General features: G+C 37.2%; 1 protein-coding gene across 2 annotated transcripts in view; it reads left to right on the forward strand.

Moving 5' to 3' along the window:
- Positions 1–6,389: 6,389 nt before the first annotated feature.
- Cdh12 (cadherin 12) overlaps positions 6,390–24,348 on the forward strand; it is a 265,746-nt gene continuing 247,787 nt past the window's right edge. For both annotated transcript variants that reach the window (XM_027400034.2, XM_035439151.1), the window contains exon 1: positions 6,390–6,786. In XM_027400034.2, coding sequence (XP_027255835.2) covers positions 6,550–6,786 — 237 coding nt within the window. In that variant the 5' untranslated portion in view covers positions 6,390–6,549. The remainder of the gene's footprint in view (positions 6,787–24,348) is intronic.

The raw sequence follows: 24,348 nt of genomic DNA on the forward strand, positions 1-24,348 counted from the left end.
TAGATAGATAGATAGATAGATAGACAGATTGATAGGTAGAATAAAATAAAGTTGGTATTTGTGTCCTAGAAATGTGAACACATAGAGGGAACATATTATAGTAATTGCATATGATAATATAATTCCAGGTAAAGGAACTGTCATTAAGTAACAGATTTAAATATTCCAGTCCCTTATGACAGTGGGGAATGGAGAAGTTCCCTTCATACAGCTCATGCTATAGAGTAAGGGCTGTCTTCCCAAGGAAGCTTCTTCCTTGCATCATCTTTTGTTCTAGGCTGTAACCAACAGGTATGCTTTACTACTGTTCTATACAATTTAGGTCTAGCAAATTAAAATAACTAGAGATCTACAGGATGGCACCAACTGACAATCTAAGCAATAGTGGAGATGCTACCCTAAATGCCTTTCCCCTATGAGAATGATGACTGCTTTATATGCTATCCTAGAGCCTTTATCCAGTGGCTAATGGAAGCAGAGGCAGACACCCACAGCTAAAAACTGAATTTAACTCTGGAACTCAGTTGCATAAAGGGAGGAATTAAGAACAAAGAGATCAAGACTGGGCTGGTGAAACCAACAGAATCACCTGGCCAGAACAAGGGGGAGTGTATGGACTTCAGACTGATGTCTGGGAGGCCAGCATCGGACTGATCAAGACCCCTGAACATGGATGACAATGAGGAGGCCTAGTACTCTATGGTGCATCTGGTAATAGATCAGTATTTATCCCTGGTGAAAGAAAGGACTTTGGGTGCCCATTCCACATGGAGGGATGCTGTCTCAGCCTGGAACATGGGGAAGGGCCTAGGCCCTGCCCAGGATGATATGATAGGCATTGGGGATCCCCCATGGAGGGCCTTACACTCCCTGGAGAGCAAAGGGGAATGGGGTGGGGGGCTGGTGAGGTGTTGGGGAGGAGGTGAGTGAGAAGGAGAAGGGATTGACATGTGAGGCAGGCTAGTCTCTAATTTGAATTAATAAAGATAATTTCTTGGGAAAAAATTAGCTATACCCTGTATCCACTACTGTTCTTAAACAGAAGAATTAAGGTTTTGCTACCACAAGGATCTCACTGAGTTTTCTTCTAATATGGATTGACTCAAACCCAATAGAGTACTGTGTCTTCTTTAACTGAACCAAAGTGCAAAATTAATGTTGTAATGTGGAAAATGTTTCCATAAATATACAAATTAAAAATCTTTAAGCAATATTTTCTATCAGTTATACTCTTGATTTATTGGATTTTCCTAGAATCTTCAACAGTTTATACTTTATATTTATACCTGAATAAAAGAGGATCCAGAGAACATAAATTATAAAATTAAATCACATTTTTATATTATATTTAAGGCAAAAAATATTATGAAAAGAAACTAATTGTATGGTTGACATCTTAATAATTTCAGGATTGTAGCAGTTTTCTTGCTGGGTTTTGACAAGGAGGAAATTATAGCTCCATTTCTGTTAATTTAAATAAATTTCACTTCTAGTTGCTTTTACAAATTAACAAGGCATTTACCACTAGAAGAGGTAAAGAAAATTATTCCTTATTTGCAATTTTAAATTCCTGAGAAATAATTCCATAGAGTACTTAGTTAACATAGACTACAAGCTAGCAACATTTGTATTATTCATCATTGAACAATTATCCAATGATGGGCAGTATTCAAGTGTTGCAAATAATCTAGAGTTGTGTTTCAAACCGATTTTAACAAATTCTACTCTGGGGAGAAGCATTCTCCAGTGTAATTTATAGGAAGACACTCATTTATCTAGGAAGTGCTGGTGTTTCTCTGGGATCTGGAGACACAGTTAGAGAAAGTGCTTTTGTCAGTGTGTTTTTCATACACTGCCTCCACTGTTCTGATATATGATGTCTGCTTTTCAAGACATGCTTCTGCTAAAAGGGATGTTTGCCTCCCCAGACCTAAAACACCAGGGCACAAAAATCTTCTTAAAGTCACTCTGGCTCTACACAAGATTAAGAATAATAGACAACCATACATTTTTAAACAGTTCATGTGAGATACAGCACATGGGATAAAGCATACCTGTGGCAATGCCCTTCACAAAATTATGTCTCATTTAAGGTTCCATAAGACACTTGAAAGCTCAGAACAGGCCTGGCTATTACTTTTATCACAATTCTTTTGGTCATGTGGCACATATACTCCATGTTAATGGTTTGATAGCTTGTTCTTATATTAGGCTATGTTTTATACAACCACACGTTGTTTATAAATCTTCTAAAATCAAAACAAAACAAAAAGCAAGCAACCCCCTAAAAAAGACACAAACACACACACACACACACACACACACACACACACACACACACACACACACACACTCACAACAGACTCCCTCCTTCTCCTCGTATTCTTTGCTGTGATCTAGTTTAAAAAGCCCATGTTTGGCATGTTTGACAGAGACTGGAAGCTGCTGAGTGTGTCATCATACACTGAAAACATAGGTTCATCTGCTTCCTGAAGTTGTGAAAACTTCAGATGGAGATTATGATGATAAAACGTTTAAAACAACTACATATACATATATATGTATGTATATATATGTTAATAGCTCTATAGAGAGAAGAAACTTGTGTACTGTTATTTCTACTGTGCAAATGCTACTTGACAGTTACTAAGCACAAAACTGTAGCACAACTTCTTTTAAGACATAACACAAATGGGTCTTCCTCCAAATCAGGTCTTTCTATTGATTAATTAACCTATTTACTTATTTGTAATGATTCCTAGTCTGGAGGTCATCCTTGAGCTCTTCAGCAGTCAGGGAGATTATGCAGGGTGTGAACTCACATTTCTGACCCCAGAACTGCTTTCACATTTCAGGTTAGCTGCAAAGAAGCCAAGCACAGCTGGAAATGACCTTACCTTCTCCATGCCACACTTACTCCAGGACTTAGCACTCCTCTGACACCTTGCTGAGCTGATTAGCTGAGCTGTTAGGAGACCTTTGAGAATTGGCAGCCATTTTCCAATCATGGGAATGCACCACTACTGTCAAATAGTGATTATTTTTCTGCTACTTTCTTGAAATAAGAATACTCCTCATATCCCTAGGGTGAAAGGTAGAAATACAAGATCTCTTTCCTTCAAAATGTGAATATTAACCTGCTGGCAGGAATGTCTGTGTTTCATAGAAGAGCAAAGAAAGTCCATGAAAACTTAAGGTGTACGATACAGAAATGCATGTCCAGTTCTGTGGAAAGTATTTGGCTAGGCTTTTAAGCAAATACTCTCTGTTTCTCTAGGAGCTTAACCTCTTCCTTATTTAAAAAGCTTTCTCATTAATTAACAATTGAGCAACATAGTATATAATATTTAAGGGTATGAATCCTAAGGTTCCTCTGCCTGAATAAATCCTGCTTATGGCTGTCTAACTCTTTGATCCTGGGCACAGTTTTAACTTCTGTATCACACCATTTCTCCCATGAAATGGGTCCCTATCACCTCGGAAAAACCTACTTCCAGACCTAGAATAAGAGAAACTATATAGAACACACTCTGTTTTCAAAGGATGGCAATAGTCTCTCAATAAGTAATTTATCCAAAGTTAATGGACACTTACCAAACCAGTAATATTGTGTATGGACCTTTAGACCTGCAATCTCACCACCTACATTTTTATATCTTTCCAAAGACAAGAAAAATAGGCTTCTTAATATCTAGCCAAAAGGATTCTTCTTCACAAAGTAGCCATCAATAGTCAGCATTCCCTCATATAGGGGCAAGATTTTATAGCATTCCACTTTAAGATGAAAAGACAAGGTAATCTGATGGATGTAAATAGGGAAAGAGAAAGAGGAGGCTGCAAACAAGTTTGGGAAGAAGAAAGCTAATTATGATGACACTTGTATCTATTAAAGGCTTAAAGGAAAAAGGCAGTTGGGCCTGAGTTGAACAGCATTTTGCTACTGTCTGGTCTTTTGTTTGGCTCTAGCTCAGTTGAATCATATGACAATATAGCATTCTTTTCCTGCTTTGACAGGAAAAAATTACGAACATGTTAGCTAATGAAATACTTCCCACCTTAGTAAATTCAATTTGAAAATGTGCAAGCGAAGTATGCCTTTTGGCTTGTTCAAGCAAATAAAAGCTTAAAGCCAATATTCTCTGAGCTTCTAATGGGTATGATCATAGATATGATGTAGTTCCTGCTAGATATTTGACTTTGGATGCTGAGAATACAACCATTATGTACAGTCACAGTTTCTGATTAAGCTAATTTAAAGTACACCATTCAGCAGAAAAAAAACATAAGCTATAAATGTGAGCTGTGTGCCTAATTTTAATTTCCTAGTATTCACTTACCAAAACACCAAAAGTAAACAAAATATATATACATATGTAGGTACCAATTTATTTAAATAAGGGTCACATATTAACATGTAATAAACATAGAGATATGTAGTGTCATTGCACATCATATCTTTGGTATGCTAAAAGGGGTTCACATTTTGATAAATACTTCCAACATTTCAAACAAGCATCCTAATTGTTGCCAATGGTTGCCATGTTGGATTGGATAATTTAAGTATAAATTAGCACTCTATAAGCATTATCTTATCCAGAAGAGAAAGAGGTGATAAAATACTACTAATTTTGAATTTGGCAGATGAAGTGGTCACAATCATAAAGAAATTAAACACAATATCACATGCTGCTTCAATTTCTGTTTACAGGAGTGCACTTATAGAATACACAGAGGAGATATCTTGTATTCTGCCCACCTCATGTCTTTTCCCACTCATGGTCATGTGTTCACACATCAAAAGTTTAAATTAGAACATTTCTGAATAGTACTTATGACACTGTGAAATGATCTATAATTGAATAATTTGGGGGCTGAATTACAGTTTAGTGGCTGACAAATTTGCCTCTCTGTATTCACAAATACAATAATATATATATTACATATATATATACATATATATGTAATATATATATATATATGTATATGTATATGTTATATTATAGATTATAACATAGCTACCCTGGCTAAGCCAATACTTAGTTTCACAATGCAGGACTGCTGTTATACTTTTCCCTTTTATCATCAGAATGTGACGAATTTGTTTACACATTGATATCATTTGGTCTGTTTTATCTACATTTTTGTTCATTTGCCTCCTGTTTCTGTCTTAAGCAATGCAAGGATTGTGTCTTTCTTAATACCAATGCTTATTTATTACCGCTAGGCAAATATTATTAAATTAAAATGCATATTATATTTCTTTTTTTCTTTTGGTGCAGTGTATATGTGGGGACTTTTGCGTGTACATCTACAAAGCCTAGGACTTCTAATTTTGTTTACATTTTCTGTTAAGGGAGCCACTGGAATGTGCCTGCCTGCCAAACTTCCTTATCCTTAGTCCGAGGTTACAGGAAAGAGATGCACAATAGCTTTTCTGGGGGGTTTGATTATATATACACAGGTCCTCATTCTTGAGCAGTGGACATTTTACTTAGTGAACATTTCCTATCCCCCGAAATGCTTATTATGGGAAAATATAACAAGCTCCTTTCACTTAAATGCCTAGTAGGCTTTTGACTCAACACAATGCCATTTCTTTTCCTCTGAGATGCACACCATGTATAAAATAAATTCCCATGCATTCAGTGTTTTTGATGAATAAAGTATAGAGAAATCTTTCTTCCTTTTTTAAATACAAAATGTAGAAATCTTGTAACATGTGATCTTCTCTGTCAGTCATTTCTGTTGTAATGAGATCATTTTTTTTTTTTTATTATTTGACCATCTTCAAGCTTAGTTGTATGAGACTTTCAATTTTCTAACTTCAGGAGGATTATTAAAAATTATTTCTTTCCTTTTTCTTATATAAAGTGTTTGTTCTCTACCTTGATCTGTTTAGCTTTGATCAGAACATCTTTGTGAACAGTTGAAGTCACCCTTCGTTATCATTACCTGGGGTGGGAGAGGACTGCCATTGTCTGTTGAATGCTAGAAGGAAGAGTTGAGATGCTTTAAATGCACCGGATAGGTGCAGAAAAAAATTGATACCCAAGCAAGATGAACTACAAATGCTAGTCTAACTCAGTAATTCGTTCTTACAATGTTAATTTATTTCCTCTTTAGGGTAATCATTAAATTGAAATGTGTGTTATCTTTGTTTATAATATACTATTTGCTTAATTGTCATTGAAATTTCTAAGTATGTATAAAGCTTAAGGTAATTAATCTAAACTAATAGTTTGAAGACCATGTACCATTCAAAAATAAATCATGTTTCTTAAAACAATATTAGATGTAATGATAGTTTCTATGAAAGTCACCATGAAGTTTCATAATCTTGATGTATGTTTGTTAATCTACTTTGTAGGTCTCTTTAGATGGAATGTAATAAAGCAGAGGCCTCCAGAGCATCGATGTGTGAATTACTGTCACTCCACTAAAACAGCAAGCTTAGTTGTCACAGCCACAGACACCTCAACCCTGGATCCCACGACTCTACATTAAGCACTGGAGTATTTATTACTCTACTGTGGGAGAAAGCCTTTGCCAATGCTTACAAGGAACTCTTTATGCCTCTTTCTCTGGATCCTGTTTGATGGAGGCCTCCTAACCCCACTTCAGCCACAGCCACAGCCACAACAGACTTCAGCTGCGGAACCAAAAGAAAATGTTATCCACCTGTCGGGGAGACGATCCCATTTCCAACGGGTTAAACGTGGCTGGGTATGGAATCAGTTCTTTGTGCTGGAAGAATACATGGGCTCCGAACCTCAATATGTGGGAAAGGTAATGCTGTGTTTATTTTGACAACCACTTGATAGGAAGGGGGAACTGTGTGTTGTGCATGGATGTATTGCACAGGAGTTAACAAACCAGTGACTAGAACACTGTTTTTGAAATCTATCAGATTTGGGTTCTCTTCCTGACTCTAGCCTGGGTAAGCCTTGCCATATCCCTTCCCCCGCTCTTTATCTCTTTGTTTCTATTTAACACTTTCCCCATTGTAAACAGACATGAACTTAGAGTAAAACTACAAACAAAAGTTGAAAGGATAACACTAAAACAACTTTGAATTAAGTGTAGAAATCATGAAATTTGATCATTGTTTAATTTCAAAATTTTGAAAATCCATCAACTGAGTAGAACATGGAAGAATGGTCAGAAATACATTGATGCCTAAAGAGTCCAATCCAGAACAGGTTACTCTCAGTGATTACAATAGTGCACTAACCACAAGAGAACTCTCAGACCACCTTTGAAGATATAACCCTAGAATACAAAAGTTTCTAAGTGTAGTGCACAAAGCTGATATTATATGATCCCTCAATCTTATCATTGTCTAACATAAGCTTATCAGTTAATGTAAATACTTTGTTATGGTTATTTCATATTGCTCTTATTTATTTATTTATTTATTTATTTAATAGAGTTAGAAATTCAGGGTAATACAAGAGTGTGGCTTTCAAACTCTGTTCCCCAGGCAATAATTATTTTAGCTCTGCTTATGCCTTGTGACATCACCTGAAATTTCATATCAAAGGACTGAAAAAGAGCATCATATTCTTTGTTTTTGGCTGAGAGAGGTACATAGATTTTAATTACCCAACCTGAAGGTAATCAAAGCAAAAAATTGTAAAAAATTTTTGTGAAGTTTCTTTTTCTTTTTCTTTTTTTTTTTTTGCATTTTCCTTTTTCAAGTATCATTTCCCCTTCAACTATTGCTTGAGATTTTAGAATGTTATCTTTGGAATTTTAATGGTAGTATAGAATTTATCTAGTTGACCAAAAATAAATTACTTATGAAATGGATTTAAAAGGAGTATGTCTAATATCTAATCTATTGCATCTAAATATCACCATTTTCTATAGGTATGTGACTTCACATTAGGATAGGTGCTAAGAATGCATGGTTCTCATACAAGATGCATTTCTAATGTAATGAAACATGAGTTGCCAAGATTTCCTTTCCACAAGAAAACAAATTAAAGTTTAATTAACTCTCTGTTGATGATTCTGGATTTGGGAATAGAATTATGACAGCACAGAGATTAATTCAGGACATTGTATCAGTATATTTAAAGAGACATAAACATATTACATTCCTTCTGTTTCTAGAAAAGGCATTGAGACTGTTTTTAGAAAGGTTAATCAGTACAGAAATTACAGGATTCAGGAGTAAGAAAAATGTTAAACCTAAAAATCCAAAGCTGAGTAGAGTTCTGACTGCTGTTAACAGGGTTCAAATCTGGGATTCTGTTTCTTTTTAGAAAGAACATAAAAGAAAAAGATAATTACCAGATTTCTTCTGTTGGAAACTGCCTTTTTGGAGAGATATTGAGTTTTTCATATCTTTACCCCTAAATGGTATCACACAATCTAGTCAATTGAGAAACTGGCACAGAACATATGCCATAAACATTGGCATTGACAACTTTATTTTTAATCACAAAAGATACTTTGTTTGGCTCCTATTCAAGGGGAATCATATTATGGTATTGGTTATGATGAATATTAGTTTATTTCTATTGACATAAGATGGAGGAATATCTAATGATAATGGCAGTCTTTTTCCTCAATAATAACTTTAATTTACTAAAATATCCAGGTGAAATATAAGATTACTTTTGGTGATATAATATAAATATCAGCTTTATATACAAAATACATTTTAAGACTTTATCAGTTAAAGCACAAACAAAAATAAAGGAAACCAATAAGAACAAAATCTTTGAAACATACACATTTGCACATAATTACTTGGGTTTGCACAAGTACAAGTAACTGCATTCCTATAAAACTGTTTTGACATAGCCTTGGTGTATGCTCCAAGAAAATACTGCACTTTTTATCTCACAGAAATTATTGACTTGTAATTTTAACAATTGAGGTGGACTGCAGCTGACAGTATTTCTTCAATTTGCATTTTCCAAAGAAATATACGAAATTCAATCTTGTGTAGACTGCTTTCAGATGCATCACTTTATTCCACCATATTTTTAATACAGAATACATAATAACTTGATACAGTATTAAGTCATGTGGGTTAAATGGAAATATGAAGGTCCCCAGGTTGCAATTATAATAGGTAAAATTTATTAAATGCTTCCTTTGGGCACTGTTTTAATTGCTTTACATAGATAAACTTGCATAACCTTTAAAACACAATTATGAAGGATTTTATTAGTATCTATATTTTGAACACAAGAAAACCAAGACAATGAAAATAATGTAAATTTGTGTAAGACTAGAATATTAAAAGCTTATATTTTAATTTAAATAATCATGTTCCACTGTCCTAGAATTTTTCTCAAGTGACAAAATTTTAGTAATTTCTGTAAGTAGTACAACAGACACATTCTTAGAGATCGTATTGATATAGGAAAGGATGTGATTATATGCAGAACATTGAGGAATTCATGAAAGGATTCATAGATATGAAAGAACCTGAGATAAGTCTTGAAAGATGCTTTTTTACTGGTAAATGTAGATTACAATGTGTACATATAAGCCTTGAGCTTTCAAAGACCACTTTGATCCTAGGAAGTCATATTTTAGTACTCCCAGAAATGTGAACCCAGTTTTTTTTTTTTTTAAAGCATGGAATTACATAAATATAAAAAGATTCAATTTTGTTGCACAGGTGAGCAGTATTGTTCTCATAATAATAATGTTTACAGAATTAGCACAGATAGAATTCCATATAAACTGAAGACTTAACAAAGTCATACATGTACCTAATATGACACATCTATCCCACATACAAGAACAGAAAACATTAGCCTTTTCCCCAGGAGACTGTGTAGAATAGTTGGGTAAAATGGACATTTTCCAATAATTGGTAATAAATGGTGGTGAGGAGATATAGAAAAGTGTTTGCTTCTTCACTGTTGGGGAGATTGCAAATGGGTGAAGCCAATGTGAATATCAGTGAGAATTCTCCAAAAGCTAAAAGTAGAACTATCTTTATTACCCAGCTATAATACTCCTTCATATAGTCTCCAAAGACCCAATACCCTGCTATAGAAACACTTGTTCAACCATGTTGATTGTGACTTTATTCATGATAGCTAGTAAATGAAAACCACCTTCAACTGATGAATAGATAACAAAAGTGTGGTATGTATTCACAAAGGAATTGTATTCTGATGTAACAAAAATGAAAATTTTATATAGATAGAGCTAAAAAAATATTATACAGAATGAGTTAACCCAGACCCAGACAGAAATACAAGGAGAGCATGTTCTTTCTTAGTTGTCCTTCATAGGTTTAAATCTTTATATAAAAGTGTATATAACCTGGAGTAATCACAGAATACATGGGCAAGTACAACAAGGATATGTGGAGTTGGGGTGTGCACAGATGGATCTCTAGAGAGAAGTACTAGTACTTCATATGTAAAATGAATGAGGAAAGGAAAAAAAAAAAAAAAAAAAAAAAAAAAAACAGGAACCAGGACTTTACAAGCAGAGAAAGGAAAACACAGAGGAAAAGGGAGAGATAAAGTACAGATTTTGTAAAAGCTACAGGTTAACCTCTCATGTTATTAAAATAGTTATATTAAACATACAATAATATGTGCATACACATATAAATATATTTTAAAAGAATTGTGAAACATGGATGTTACAATAAATCTTTCCACCAAAAGATGCCTGAGCCCTACCGCCACTTGGGCAGTCTCTGCCAGCCGCCCGAGTTCTGCCCACCGAGTTAAGTCCCCAAATAGTACACAGAGACTTCTATTATGTACAAATGCTGCTTGGCCAATGACTAGGATTTCTCATGTGCTAGCTCAGTCTTAATTATCATAAATCTATATATTTTATAAGACTTATCTTATCGGACACCTTCCATTGCCATCCTCCCTTGCCAGTGGATCACATTGCACCACTGGAGGAAGAGAGGTATAGTGGGAAATTACCAATATGGAGTCAGGTAGAAATACAAGGGTATTTAATAGGGAAAAGCCTTTCTTACAGAGCGACCTAGCCAGCCTGGGTGGCAGCAGTCTGTACAGCAAGAAGCAAAGAGAAACTGAAAGCACAAACCCAGTCACACTGTGTCACACTGACCATGCCCTCACAAGCGTGGTCAGGCACACCTTTAGCCAGCCCCTTTTAAGTAGGCATGGCTACAGCTTCCCCTACAATTCCCCTTTTAGTCTAAAAGAGGATTAAAACTTAACAGTTTAAAGTATCCAAAATGAACAATCATAAAGGTAAAATATAAGAAGATACAACAATCTGCTTATGTCACATCCTAAATATCTATGTTAACTAAACACTAAAGTCATCTGAAAGAGGTGTCCAAGCCTGAACACCTCCTTCCAATCCCAACCATAAACAATAGGAAGCTATCCCTAACTAGGTATATACACTATCCTAAGTGACAACAATGGGGAAAGGGGGCGTAGCATTCTCCAAGTTACTTCCTGCTGAAATGGGACGATGATAGTCACGTGGGGTCCTGTAGGAAGAAAATGTTAGTATCCAGTCCATGTTAGATGGGATTGACTTGATTGAAGATCTCGCTTGAAATCCTCAACTTCATTGAAGTCAGTACCCGAACCTTTGGCCGGAGTATCAGTTGAAATGGAGCAAGTTCCTTCTTGAATCCCCCCTTGGGGTTTCCCGACCCTAAGGAGTTTCCTTGTATGTCCCTGGTCGATCTACATTTATTGGTCCAGTGTCTGTCCTTACCACATCTTCTACATAATCTAGAAGGCAGTGGCCTTCCATATGAGGCATTGTTAGAATTTATTTGTCTACAATTTCTCTTAGTATGTCCCATTTTACCACAGTTGAAACATCTAGGTTCCTGGAGCCTTTGTGGTCTCCAGAGGAAGGCTCTTCCTACCCAAGGTTCTTGTTTATAGTAGTAACCTCTAGCCTCTTGGTATCTATGTTGACCTCTGTAAGGTGCTTCTCCTTGTCAAGCCCTTACATCCTCACCTCTAGACATTTTAATTTCCTGTTGTTGTTTTAAACCTTTAGAGATGGCTTCTCCTACCCAAGCTCTAGTATCTTGTACATTATAGTCAATGTTGGCTGCAAACAAAACCCATTCTTCTAGCGGAGCTGATCTGATCTTTAAAGGCAAAAGTATTCTTTTGCATATAGGGTTTGTATTTTTATAAGCTATTGTATATATAATTGATTGTCTTGTTTCTGGATCTGTTACCTGTAATTCTATTGCCCTAGTTAACCTTTGTAAGAAATCCTGGAACTGTTTTGTAGGTCCCTGTTCTGTTCTGCTATAAGCTTCTAGGCGTTCTCCTGGCTCACAAACCTTATCCCAGGCATTTAATGCTGTTTTCCTGCATAGAGATAGTATATCGTCATCATATTCAGCCTGAACCTGTGGGTCAGCATAAATACCCTGACCAAGAAGATTATCTAGAGGGGCTTTAAAACCTTCCTTTATGTCCTGATGCTCAAGGAGCTTTGCCTCTTCCCTTACGAATGCCTTCCATTGTATTTGGCATGAATTATCAAGTACAGCTGCTACCATTCATTCCCAATCTGTGGGTGTCATCCTGTTAAAGGTTGCCGATGAATGTAATAGCTGTTTTATGTATGGGCTATTGAGACCATATGAGACAACTGATTCTTTAATATTCTTAAGATCCTTTAGCTGTATAGGTTGCCATTCATAAGCCATCCGTCCATGAGGGTGTTTCTTAGAAGCTGGCTTTTCTACCATGGTAGCTGGGTACATTAATGGTGTACGAGTAACAACCTTAGAAGAATAGTCATGATACCTGGGTGGAGTAGGTGCCTGGGATTGGAGTGATTCTGCTTTTGAGGCATCCCAATGATCTTTAAGCCTAGCAATGATATCCTTTTGAAAAGTTTCAATCTCCTTAATCATAAAAGATTCCAAGCACGTTAGTGAATCTGTAAATTGCTGTAACTGCTCATCTACATGTTTTTCTAGGTCTTTAATATGATCATCCTTAGGCAGCATCTGGATGGCATGGAAACTGCCTTCTAGGTATTGGAGTCTAGATTCGAGGTCATGATTTGCTGATTTTGAGTCCTCAGCAATCGACCGTATGGACCTATGTAATCTGTCATTCCTGTACTGTCAATTATCTTCCAAATATTCAAATCTAGACTCAAATTTCTGATCTGCTACCTTGGATGCTTTAATAACTGATTGAATGGCATTGTCTAATTCTTTAACCGTATGCTGGGTATTTTGCATCTAGTTGATGAGTAACATTGCCTATCTGAGTTTCTAGCTGGGTACAGATATTCTTTAGCTGGTCATGGCCTTCTGACAGCCTAGCCTCTAAGGCCTCAGACATGGAGGATCTCTCTGTGTTTATCTTATCATAAATACGCTGCATCTCATCAGACAGCTTTGTCTTTAGTGTATTGGACACAGAGCCAAGCTTATCATCCAATTTCTGTTCCACTTGCTGCACAATTGTGGTCTGACCTAATCTGTTCTCCAAAACCTCATTGCGTAAAGCTGTTATTTCCTGCAAGCAGGTGGTGAGGTTATCTCTGAGTCCTCTGGCTAGTAATACTATTTATACCAGCAAGCTAATTGCCAGTAATTGGCAAATTAGCATCCTCCTCAAACAGTGAATTCACATAATAAGCAAAAATATTACCAATTTTAGCAAATGATAAATATTCTGCCATAATTTTACCTGACTTCTACTCCAGATGCAGTAAATATCTTTGACCAGTGGGTGGCACAGGTGTTCAGTGAGTCCGAGGCATTTGGCAGCAGTCGGTTAGCGGTGGAGAGAGGTCACAAAAGCTGCTGCGCTTATCTTAAAGAGTATATGGCCTTGCGGCCGCAACCACTGAAACAGATGTGGCTTTCCCCCAGCAGCAGCCAGGGGAAGCCTCTGCTGAAAGCCGAGGCTTACTCACCTTTAGGCAGCTAGAAACTGTCTCTGCCTTGGGTGGATGGTTCTGCAGCGGGTCGACTGCTAGCCGGGAAGGCCCATGGAGAAAGGGCGCTTTCCGGGCATAGGCCTCGGCCCGATGGAACCCACAGTCTGTCCCAAATGGGGTGTAAGTTTCCAATATCCCACTTCTGACAACCAGATATAGTGGGAAATTACCAATATGGAGTCAGGTAGAAATACAAGGGTATTTAATAGGGAAAAGCCTTACTTATAGAGCAACCTAGCCAACCAGGGTGGCAGCAGTCTGTACAGCAAGAAACAAAGAGAAACCGAAAGCGAAAACACAGTCACACTATGTCTCTCTGACCACGCCCTCACAAGCGTGGTCAGGCACACCTGTAGCCAGCCCCTAAGTAGGCATGGCTACAGCTTCCCCTACAGAGAGGAGGGGAAAAGGGACCACTTCTTGCTTGTCCTTGCTTAAATATGTGTCTCCTTGCTATGTCACTTCCTGCCTGGATCACCACTTCTCTACTATATTTCTCAGAATCCTCCTGCCTAATTTGCTGCCTCATTGGCCAAACAGTACTTTATTGAACAATCAATAAGATGAATATACACAGAGGTACATTCTCCAATACATGGAGCCTAGGGCTATTTCGAAGTATCATCTTTCATAATTCTATTAAAAGATGTTTATATGTGTATGCACATATAGTTAATTTTCATAGATCAGCAGATGTTATGCAAGCTGCCAAGGGAGGAACCAATTCAATAGTTCTACCAAGATATAAAACTTATAGACCACAGCAAAAACCACAAGGAATCTCCAGTGGGACAATCAAGAAAAGTTTACATTGATAACCATTTGGTTTTTGTCTTAAGACTCTCACAACAGAAGGGAATTTCTGGTCAGTGCTTTAAAGGTAGCCAGCTAACAACTTATAGCTGGAAATGTCATGAAATATAATAATAACTAACTACTTCCCATTTTTAAAGCCAGTATATTTTTTACTTTATTTAAATTAGAAACAATCTTATTTTCCATATCAATTCCAATTTCATCTCCCTCCCATCCTCCCATTCCCCATATTGACCCCCCATCCCATCCCATCCACTCCCCAGGGAGGTTGAGGCCTTCCATAAGGGGTCATCAAAATCTGTTAAGTCATTTGGGGCAGGGCCTAGGCCCTCCCCTGTGTATCTAGGCTAAGAGAGTAAACCTTCATGGGAAATGGGTTCCCAAAGTCTGTTTTTGCAATAGGGATACATCCTGGGAAAACCAGTATAATTTTTAAATGAATTTTATTACCCACATTCGAATCCCATATCTTTATATCTAAAGATAAATGTTGCTTTCGCTTTCACTTCTCTTTGGAAAAGTTTCTTTTGACTGGAGGTGGATAATATTACAGAAATTTACAACTGATGAAAGCTATTAACAACTGACTGTGTTTTGCCCATTCCCAAAGGATCCATCTACAATGCAGTCATTACATACAAAGCTTAGGGAGCACAAAAAAAACTAAAAATAGTATCATGGCAAGAGCCAGAAACTCAGGGAATCTATTTTGAGGTAGCATCTTTTACACATAACAGGGAGGTTTTGTATATTCAATCTCTCAACAATGTTTTCTAAACAAAATCTTTAAAATAACAACACCAATAGGCATGGAAACATGGATAGGAGCATTCTCACAAGTCCCACCCATAAATGAATAGCTAAGTGTTAATTTTTTTTAATTAAAGATAAAGAAGAAAAGAGGCAGATGAGACATAAGACTAAGAGACATATTAACCAGTTTATTATAGGCCCAGCAGAGTAGGGAGACTGAGAGAGAAGAGGAACATGGTTAATGGCTGACCGCCATGGCTGGTCGCCATAGAGAGGCAGAGTAAATATAAAGAGACAGAGAGAAGAGAAGAGCAGAAGCAAAGAAAAGAGTAGAGAGAGCATAAATGGGCAGGGGTCTGTCTTTTAAAGGGTCCTTTGCACCTGTGTGCATACTTAGTTCCCATGGAACCCTCGGCTGACCTGGTTACTGCCTGAGTGGATTCTGGCAGGTAACAGAGGCAGGCCAGCATAATGCCTGAACCTTTCACTAAGTAACTCATTGGCTGCTGAAGAAGGTAGAATTAGTCTTCAGCAGAAATGTGGTATGATTCTCAAAGTGCCACCCCTATAAACATACTTTCACCATCCAGGCTCTACCATGAAAAGCTCTATATATTACTCAAACCATAAAAATTATAGATCAAGATTTCAAATATGGTTCAAGGGGAGATATTTCAAATTCAAACCAAAACTCAAACAAACAAACTTATAAACAAACAAAAAGCAAGGAGAGCTTGTTACTTCCTTCAGTAAATGGGGAAAATAACAGCCAAAAGAGAAATATGTTCTTCCAATTTCAAAAAAGTTGAGTCAGTTTCATGCCGTTATTTTGGTCAGAGAAGATAACATATGTCAGTATCATCACAGCAGAGATACCTCATCATACACTAAATTACTGGATGAATAGTGATTGCAACGGAATATAAAACTCTTGACTTTCTGCCAGGTGTGTTTTGAATCCTATTCACAGATAATTAAAGTCTAGAATCCATCCTACCTTTTATTTTTTATTTTATTCTCTCTATACAATCAGCAAAACATTTTCTATGTAATGGGCTACCTTGGTGTCTAAGGGATGAACATGATTAGAATTCCTATTAACTTCATTATCATAAAAACTTGTGATTTAAACACTCCTAAAACAGGATAGTAGGGTTATTCTGTTGGCCTTGCAAACAAGAAGCTAACTGCTATCTTAGTTATTTTCCCACCGTACTAAAAAAATCATTATCTATATAAATAGCTTATGCCAGGTACCAGGAGATATGCTAATTGTTCTAGCAATGAAATCACATCTGGTACAGTTGCTACAATTGGAGTCACCACCTGGTTAAGTTTATGATAATCCATTGTCATTATCCAAAATCCATCTGTCTTCTCTACAGGCTAAACAGGAAATTTGAAAGGGAATCTAAGAATCTCTAGCCCTATGTCTTTTGAGTCCTTGTGGATAGCATTAATCACTGTATGCCCTATAGGAATTCAGTAGTATTTTTGGTTCTGTGTTTTCTGGGGAGAAGCCATACTCATGATTTATTCTTGGCCTTTCTCACCATATTAGCATTTACTCTATGGATGAGGGATGCCATTTGGAGATTTGACTAGCCACTGAACCTACCTGTTTCAATTGTAAATTCTGGGACTAGAGAAATAGAATAGGAACAGGTGGGGAGAATAGGTACAGCCATTGAACACACTTGAGTTACTCTCTGTTTATCACTTAAGCTATGTGACTTCATCATTCTTTAGAGAACAAAGTAGCAATTTGGATCTTTTATAATTGGTGTCTTTCACAGGAGGATCTGTTGCCAAAATGGCTATTTATTATTTTGTCTGGTATAAAATCAAGACTGGGAAAGGACTACAGATCACTGTGCAGAGATTTGGGAAATTCTAATAGTATAAATATTTGTACGTAAATATAACGTACTCCTTTCTCAAATGGTTCTAGCTGTCATTTCATGCAAGACATTTGAGACTAAAAGGGCCCAAAATTCAGGAATTCAATGAGGCTGATGGCTCTCAATTTTAAGCCTTTTCTTCACTTCACATACAACTTTCTAGGGTATACCTGTCAATTAAGACATCAATGGCATTCTATTTTATTTTTGTATTATTAAATTTTAATTTCTTCTTTCTTGTTCCTAGTAGGAGGATGGTCACCTAGACAATGTCTCAGGTCGGAAGGCCCTGATGTCCCATTGTTCTTTTCATTAGAAACCTTTCTGGTGACAATGCCAACCTTCTTTTGACCTCGAGACTATTTCTGTTTTGCTCTGTCATTCAAAGATAGAACCAATTATTCCACATTCAAATTTCATAATCCAATGACTATTTAAACTTATAATCTACAGTAAAATGATCAGTTGGATGTGGATTTCCTCTTCCAAATATCTTTTCCACAATTAAGGTGAAAGGTGTTTCCTCTGGACCTCCATAGCTGGGTGAAGGGGAATTATAGGAACTTTCCTGAAGTTATAATTTCTGTAAAACACTGAATACTCTTTCTGCAATAAACCAAGACAGCTTTGAATTTTGCATTCATTTTAATTGACTGACGTTTTGTTCTATGTTTCATTCAAAGAAACAAAATGCTAGTATTCGTTCTATCTTTTCAAGCTGCAGCATTAAAAATAGAATCTCTGTTTAGTGTCCCAGTGTTAGTAGATTCATTTCCATCAACATTATGTCCATTTCATCTACACTTAACTTACAATATTGTAATATCCCAACATGTATTCTACAGATTCTTATCTATATAAATTAGAAAAAAGTAAAATGTTTCTTTTGGTGTCTAGTGTAACTTCTCATGAACAGCACATAGCTCTTCAGTTTTAGGGACCCACTGGGTCTTATCTCTACTAATAGAATTAGAAGCAAAGAAGTAGTGGGGTGGAAAATCAGCAGTCCTGCAAATAAACTGCTTCAGGGGAGGCCATTAGGATTTCTTTAGGCAATGCAGGTTAATTTCTTCATGTGCAGTACTGAGGGTAGTACTCCTGGGAAAGAAGCCTCATCAGACTTCAGGAACTCAATGTTCCTAGCTTCACTGGGTCTCTGCAGTCATCTTCAAGCCAACACTCTGGATTCAACTCCTCCTGGGCATAGCTATTCTTTATAGGAAGATGCTGCTATGCTGCAAACTCAATTTGCATTTTGTATAGTCACTAAGGATGGCAGTAGATATGTGGTTTGTTTCCTCTTATTCTTGTTTTTTTTTTTTTTTTTTTTTTTTTTTTTTTTTTTTTTTTTTTTTTTTTTTTTAAGCAATCTTAGTTCTGTATATACAGGGGATAATGGGTCCCTTTTTCAGAAGAAAAAGAGTTCCAGGTCACAGATGATTCTTGAGCTGGAAAGTGATTTACTTAAGGCATCCTTTCTTTGTCTACTTTGCCATGTGGCTTTTTAAACAACCAGGTTTTACCACAATTATTAGTTTGAGAAAGGATTGGAGAGATATGTAAATAGTGCTATAGACCATTGCATTTCAAAACTGATTTGGAGTGCAACAATGATGCTGTCACTAAACAGTTTCTACCGACTCTGAGTTCTAGCTACAATATGACAGAGGCAAAACAGATGGTTAAATATAACAATAGCAGAAAACTGCTTCCATAAATTAAGACACAAATCATAATTGTATCCTCAATTCTGTTTCTCTATAACCTTATTGATAACAACAGATGAAAAGTCAGGGTACTTCACACAATGAAAATAAAACAATGCATATGTGTGTATGTGTATGTGTGTTGCAGATGGAGTGGGTGAGAGGGGGAGGGAAGCAAAATTCATAAGGTAAGACAGAAGTCCAAATGAACCCTGTCTCGAAAAAACCAAAACAAAACAAAAAACATTGAAAACCTTAGGTTTCTGGTAATCTACTCTTACTTGTTCTAACTTGCAACTGGTCAGCTTGTCTTATTTGATATTCCCACAGATTAGATATGACTTGGCCACATGAAGTGGAATAATTTGTTCACTGAAAGTAAGTACATTTTAGTCTTAGTGTCATTAAAGCACAAAAGTCACCGAAACATGTAAAATAGCATCAGAGTAAACAAAGACACTCTCAGTAATCTAAATTGACACCAATATCAAAAGAATGATCAACCACATGAAATGACAATATTGTTTGTTAATCTGCAACAAATAAAAGTGAAGATTTACTACTCAGACTTAGAGATACTCTGAGAAATCGGGTCTCCCTTTTGGGATTCCTACTTTTATTCCTAATAGGATTTATGAACACAGTATAATAAAAGCAGCAAAACAATTCTTTTTTTTTCCTTTTTTATTTAAGTTAGAATCAAGCTTCTTTTACATATCAATCTCAGTTCCCTCGCCTTCCCCTCCTTCCCTGGCCCCCTCCAGTCCCTATCCCACACCCTTTCTTCTCCCCAGGGTGGGTGAGGCCTTCCAAGGGTTATGTATCTTCAAAGTCTGTCATATCATTTGGAGCAGGGCCTAGGCCCTCCCCAGTGTATCTAGGCTGAGAGCCTATCCATCTATGTGGAGAGGGCTCCCAAACATTTTTGTACTAAGGGTAAATACTGATCCACTACCAGTGGCCCCACAGATTGTCCACACCTCCAAACTGACATTCTTGTTCAGGGGGTCTGGAAGAGTCCTGTGCTGGTTTCCCAGCTATCAGTCTGGTGCCCATGAACTCCCCTTTGTTCATGTCAGCTGTTTCTGTGGGTTTCCACAGCCAGGTCTTGAGTCCTTTGCTTATCACTCCTCCCTCTCACATCAAAACAATTCTATTGGAGTTTTTAAGAAACATCCCAGCTGGACATGGTGAGGCACAACTTTAAATATCAGTGCTCAGAAAGCAGAAGCAGGGAAATCTCTGTGGGTTTGAGTCCTTTGAGGTCCACATAGCAATGTAGTATAAAACTCCCAAAACACATAAAAAAAGAAAGAATAACAATTTAAAAATCTAAACAAAATTAACAAATAACAAAAAGGAGAGTCTCTCCCCTCCCCCACCCCCACAACCTGGGCTGGCCATATAATTCCTCAGCTGCCCAGAAGAGGAAGAAGCAGCATAGAAAGATAAGAATTCCCTTAGAGCTCACTCATTATAGGCATGAGCCAAAAATTGGAAAAGCTGCCACATGGTGGGTAGTGGAGCATTATGAAAATCATGGTTTAAAAAGGAATTGAAATAAGAACTGGAAACTTTCTACTTTTCTGAATAGGTAATTAAGGAGAGGGGGCAGACTTATACAGTCACAGAGTATGACCCTTGTAAGCTATTGTATTAGAGAGCAAGAACTCCATGAAGAAAAAGTACATCATTTCATTTAAGGGCTGATCAGTCCTCCTGTCTCTTAAATGTGGATAAGGATGAGCCTTAAGATCCTTCCTGAAGGGTCATCATGTGCAACAGGAAAAATAAAAGAACCCATAAATGATATTGGGGTTCAACCTGAAGATCAGGGAAACATAGCAGCTAAGCTACCAGAGAGGTCTTACCTCTAATAGGGCTGGGGAATTACTATTCTCAGTGTGGCTGGAAAATGAATACTGGATACTGAGTCCTGGTTCCTATCTTATATACCTCCCTAAAGCTGTGATTAGAGGATTTAATTTCAGGTGCTGAGATCATCTTGGCATGAGCAGTTTCTCTTTAGAACTGGATCAATCTTGTGTAGATCTGAGAGGCCTTGGACTCCCAGTGATCCATCCACCCCTTACTCCTGAGTCCTAGGATTAAATGTGTGTACCACCACCTCCTATCTTCTGGCTGCTGGGAGTAAAGATGTGTGCCAGACTTCTGTGCATGATTTTGCTTTCTGAATCCTCAGGCAAGCTTTAATAAATCATAAATAATAGATCACTACAATCATACCTTTTAGAGGTCATTCCTTGGTTGGGTCATTGACCAGTCCAAAGGAATGTTAGGTTTCAACCCAGGCCAGAGATTTACAGTATTGAGCAAAAGGAACTCGAACAAAAGGAAATAGTTTTCCCTCCTTCAGCCATTACTGCAACTGTGACATAGTTAACCACTTCAAAGTTTTTAATTTGGAAAATTCAGTGTCAACGTGAGTCTTTCTTTCTTTCTTTCTTTCTTTCTTTCTTTCTTTCTTTCTTTCTTTCTTTCTTTCTTTTTTGTTAAAAGCCAAAGGAGAAGAGGAAGCAAAGGAAGATGACTTTCTTGTCTGTCTGTGGATTGTTTAGGATAGTGTGGTGAAAACATGAAAGACACTAACATGTAGCAGCCCATCAGTAAACATACTGGACCTAGGGACACCAATGTTCCCATGAGCTCCTGTATTGCTCACTATTCAGCACAGTTACAGAAAGAAATTAAGAGAACAAGAGTTTATTTTTGGCTCATATTTTCAGAAGGACAAAGTCTATCAAAATGTGAGCATCATATGCTATGACAGCAGTCAAAGCAGCTTGAGTGCATGGCAGAATCTATTCCCATCCTGGCTAAGCAGAGCTTATAGAAAGCAGACTGGAATGGGCATCCTCGGGAGTGGGGTGAATATGGGAATCAAAACATTTAAAGGCCTTTTAACAGTGACCTGCTTCTGCCAACCAAGTGTCATATCCTTAAGTTTTCAAAAGCCACAAAATAACAACACAAACTGGGGAATAACCTTTGAAAGCATAAGCTTGGATAAGAGAATACAGATGAAAATTGTAGTGAATACCAATAAATTCATACTCAGGAATTTCCCAAGAGTTGGGATTACAAATTTGTCTCACCATGCCTGGATAATTATTGTGACTTTTAAACTAACATGAACATTGTGATTGCTTTTAGTAAGTACTGGTAAATAAAACACACAGGAAGACACACACACATGCAAAGTCAAGACAGCAGTAATAAAAGTTCACTAGAATTATTATACTTGTTTAAACTTGGACCCATTATTAGTTAAAAATAAAAAGAGAAGAATGTTTGCTCATTATATTAGAAATAACTTCACTGAAAAAATTCTCCTATTGGAATTTTCTTTAAATGAATAGTTAATGATAGAATGTCTTTTTAGCCACTTGTGTAACCCCAATTTGAGTTAAAAAGCAATATATATTAAATCACAAACTCTCTTCACATATATACAATCCAATTTTCAGGCCTCATTATTGGCAGTTTCCTTCTTTCTTTTTCATTCATTCTATAGTGTAGTTTTTGAGAGGCCTACAATGTGATTTATATTGTTCAAATGACTCTTAATGAGTGAGAGCTTACTATGAGAATAGTTCCTGTTCATCAAAGATTCAAGGTTTATTATGCCAATTCAATCTTCACAGAAGTGTGTCTCAAGCTCTGTCTAGAGTGCTACACCATGGGCATTCAGATGTAACAGTCTGATAGAAATTGAAAACTCACACTCATATTTAAATGCACAGAAAAAGAAGCATAGACATTGCTTGATTATTTCAAAGCTCAGGTTTCCACTTGACTCCTACCTCACCAACATATATAAGGAACTTTGTAATCTGCTAGAGTGTTCTAACAAAAAAAAATTCTTGCAATCTTTGCTGGTGCCAAAAAGGTATATTCTGCTGTTCTTCCCAATATCTTTAGCTAACTGTTATTTCCACAGCAAAATCTCAAAAGGAATCCTTTTGGATGGTATTGTTTAGTCTCTCTTGATAAGCCTGATATTTGAGTAAATCTCATGACTCTTAAACCTTTTGTTTAAATTTTATAATCTATCTCAGTTAGATGTTGTCTATTATATATCTAAGCATAGTTCGATATGATGGGAAGGCAATGCTTTTAAGGAGAAAATTGCTTGAGGTTTAAACAATATAATAACAGTATGTTAAATTTCCATTCAAGTATTTGATATCCATTTTATGCTGATTCATCTATTTATAATCTATGTTTTGCTACGAGGATGATAGCTAGATCATGACAGGTATATCACAAAACTTGAATGTATTAGCTGCTTTTTTTGTAATTTTTTTATTAGTTCAAATTAGGAACAAGCTTGTTTCACATGTCAATCCCTTTTCCATCTCCCTTCCCTCCTCCCACGATTCCCCCCATCTACCCACCTACCCTCCACCCTCCACTCCCCAGGCAGGGTAGGGCGCTCAACAGAGGCTCCCCAAAGTCCAACACATCATCCTGGGCAGGACCTAGGCCCTCCCCCATGTGTCCAGGCCAAGAGTGCATCCTTTCATGTGGGATGCGCTTTCAAAGTCCCTTCTTACACCAGGGAAAAATACTAATCCACTACCAGGGTCAGGCTAGAGTGCAGAGGCCTGCTAATTGACATCTATATTCAGGGCCTGGATCAGTCCTGTACTGGCCTAGCAGACAGCAGTCTGGGGTCCATGTGCTCCCCGTCGTTCATGCCAGCTGTTTCTGTGGGTTTCACCAGCCTGGTATCGACCAAATTGATCTTCATTCCTCCCTCTCTGCAACTAAGTTACAGAGTTCAGTTCAGTGTATATCTGTGGGTGTCTGCCTCTGCTTCCATCAGCCACTGGATGAGGGCTCTAGGATGGCATAAAAAAGTAGTCATCATTCTCATTATAGAGAAGGGCATTTAGGTTATCCTCTCCACCATTGCCTCGATTGTCAGTTTGTGTAAACCTAGTAGGCATCTGGAAATCTCCATAGTGCCAGATACTATGTCCTCAATACCTAATATGGTATCACTCATCCTGCTTTCCTCTATTCTTCCACCAACTCAATATTTGTGCTCCTCCATTTCCTCTTCTCCTCTTCTCCTCCTCTCATTCTGGCAGCTCCCTCTACCCTACCCTCAGGCTCCTAATTAGCTCAGTAGTAACTGCCCCTTCCCATTCCTGGTGTCCATGCATTTTTCCCTTAGAGTCCTTCTTGTTACTTAATTTCTTTGGTGAAGAAGATTGTTGGCTGGTAATCCT

This window comes from Cricetulus griseus, chromosome 2, assembly GCF_003668045.3.
Source record: "Cricetulus griseus strain 17A/GY chromosome 2, alternate assembly CriGri-PICRH-1.0, whole genome shotgun sequence".
Taxonomy (NCBI): domain Eukaryota; kingdom Metazoa; phylum Chordata; class Mammalia; order Rodentia; family Cricetidae; genus Cricetulus; species Cricetulus griseus.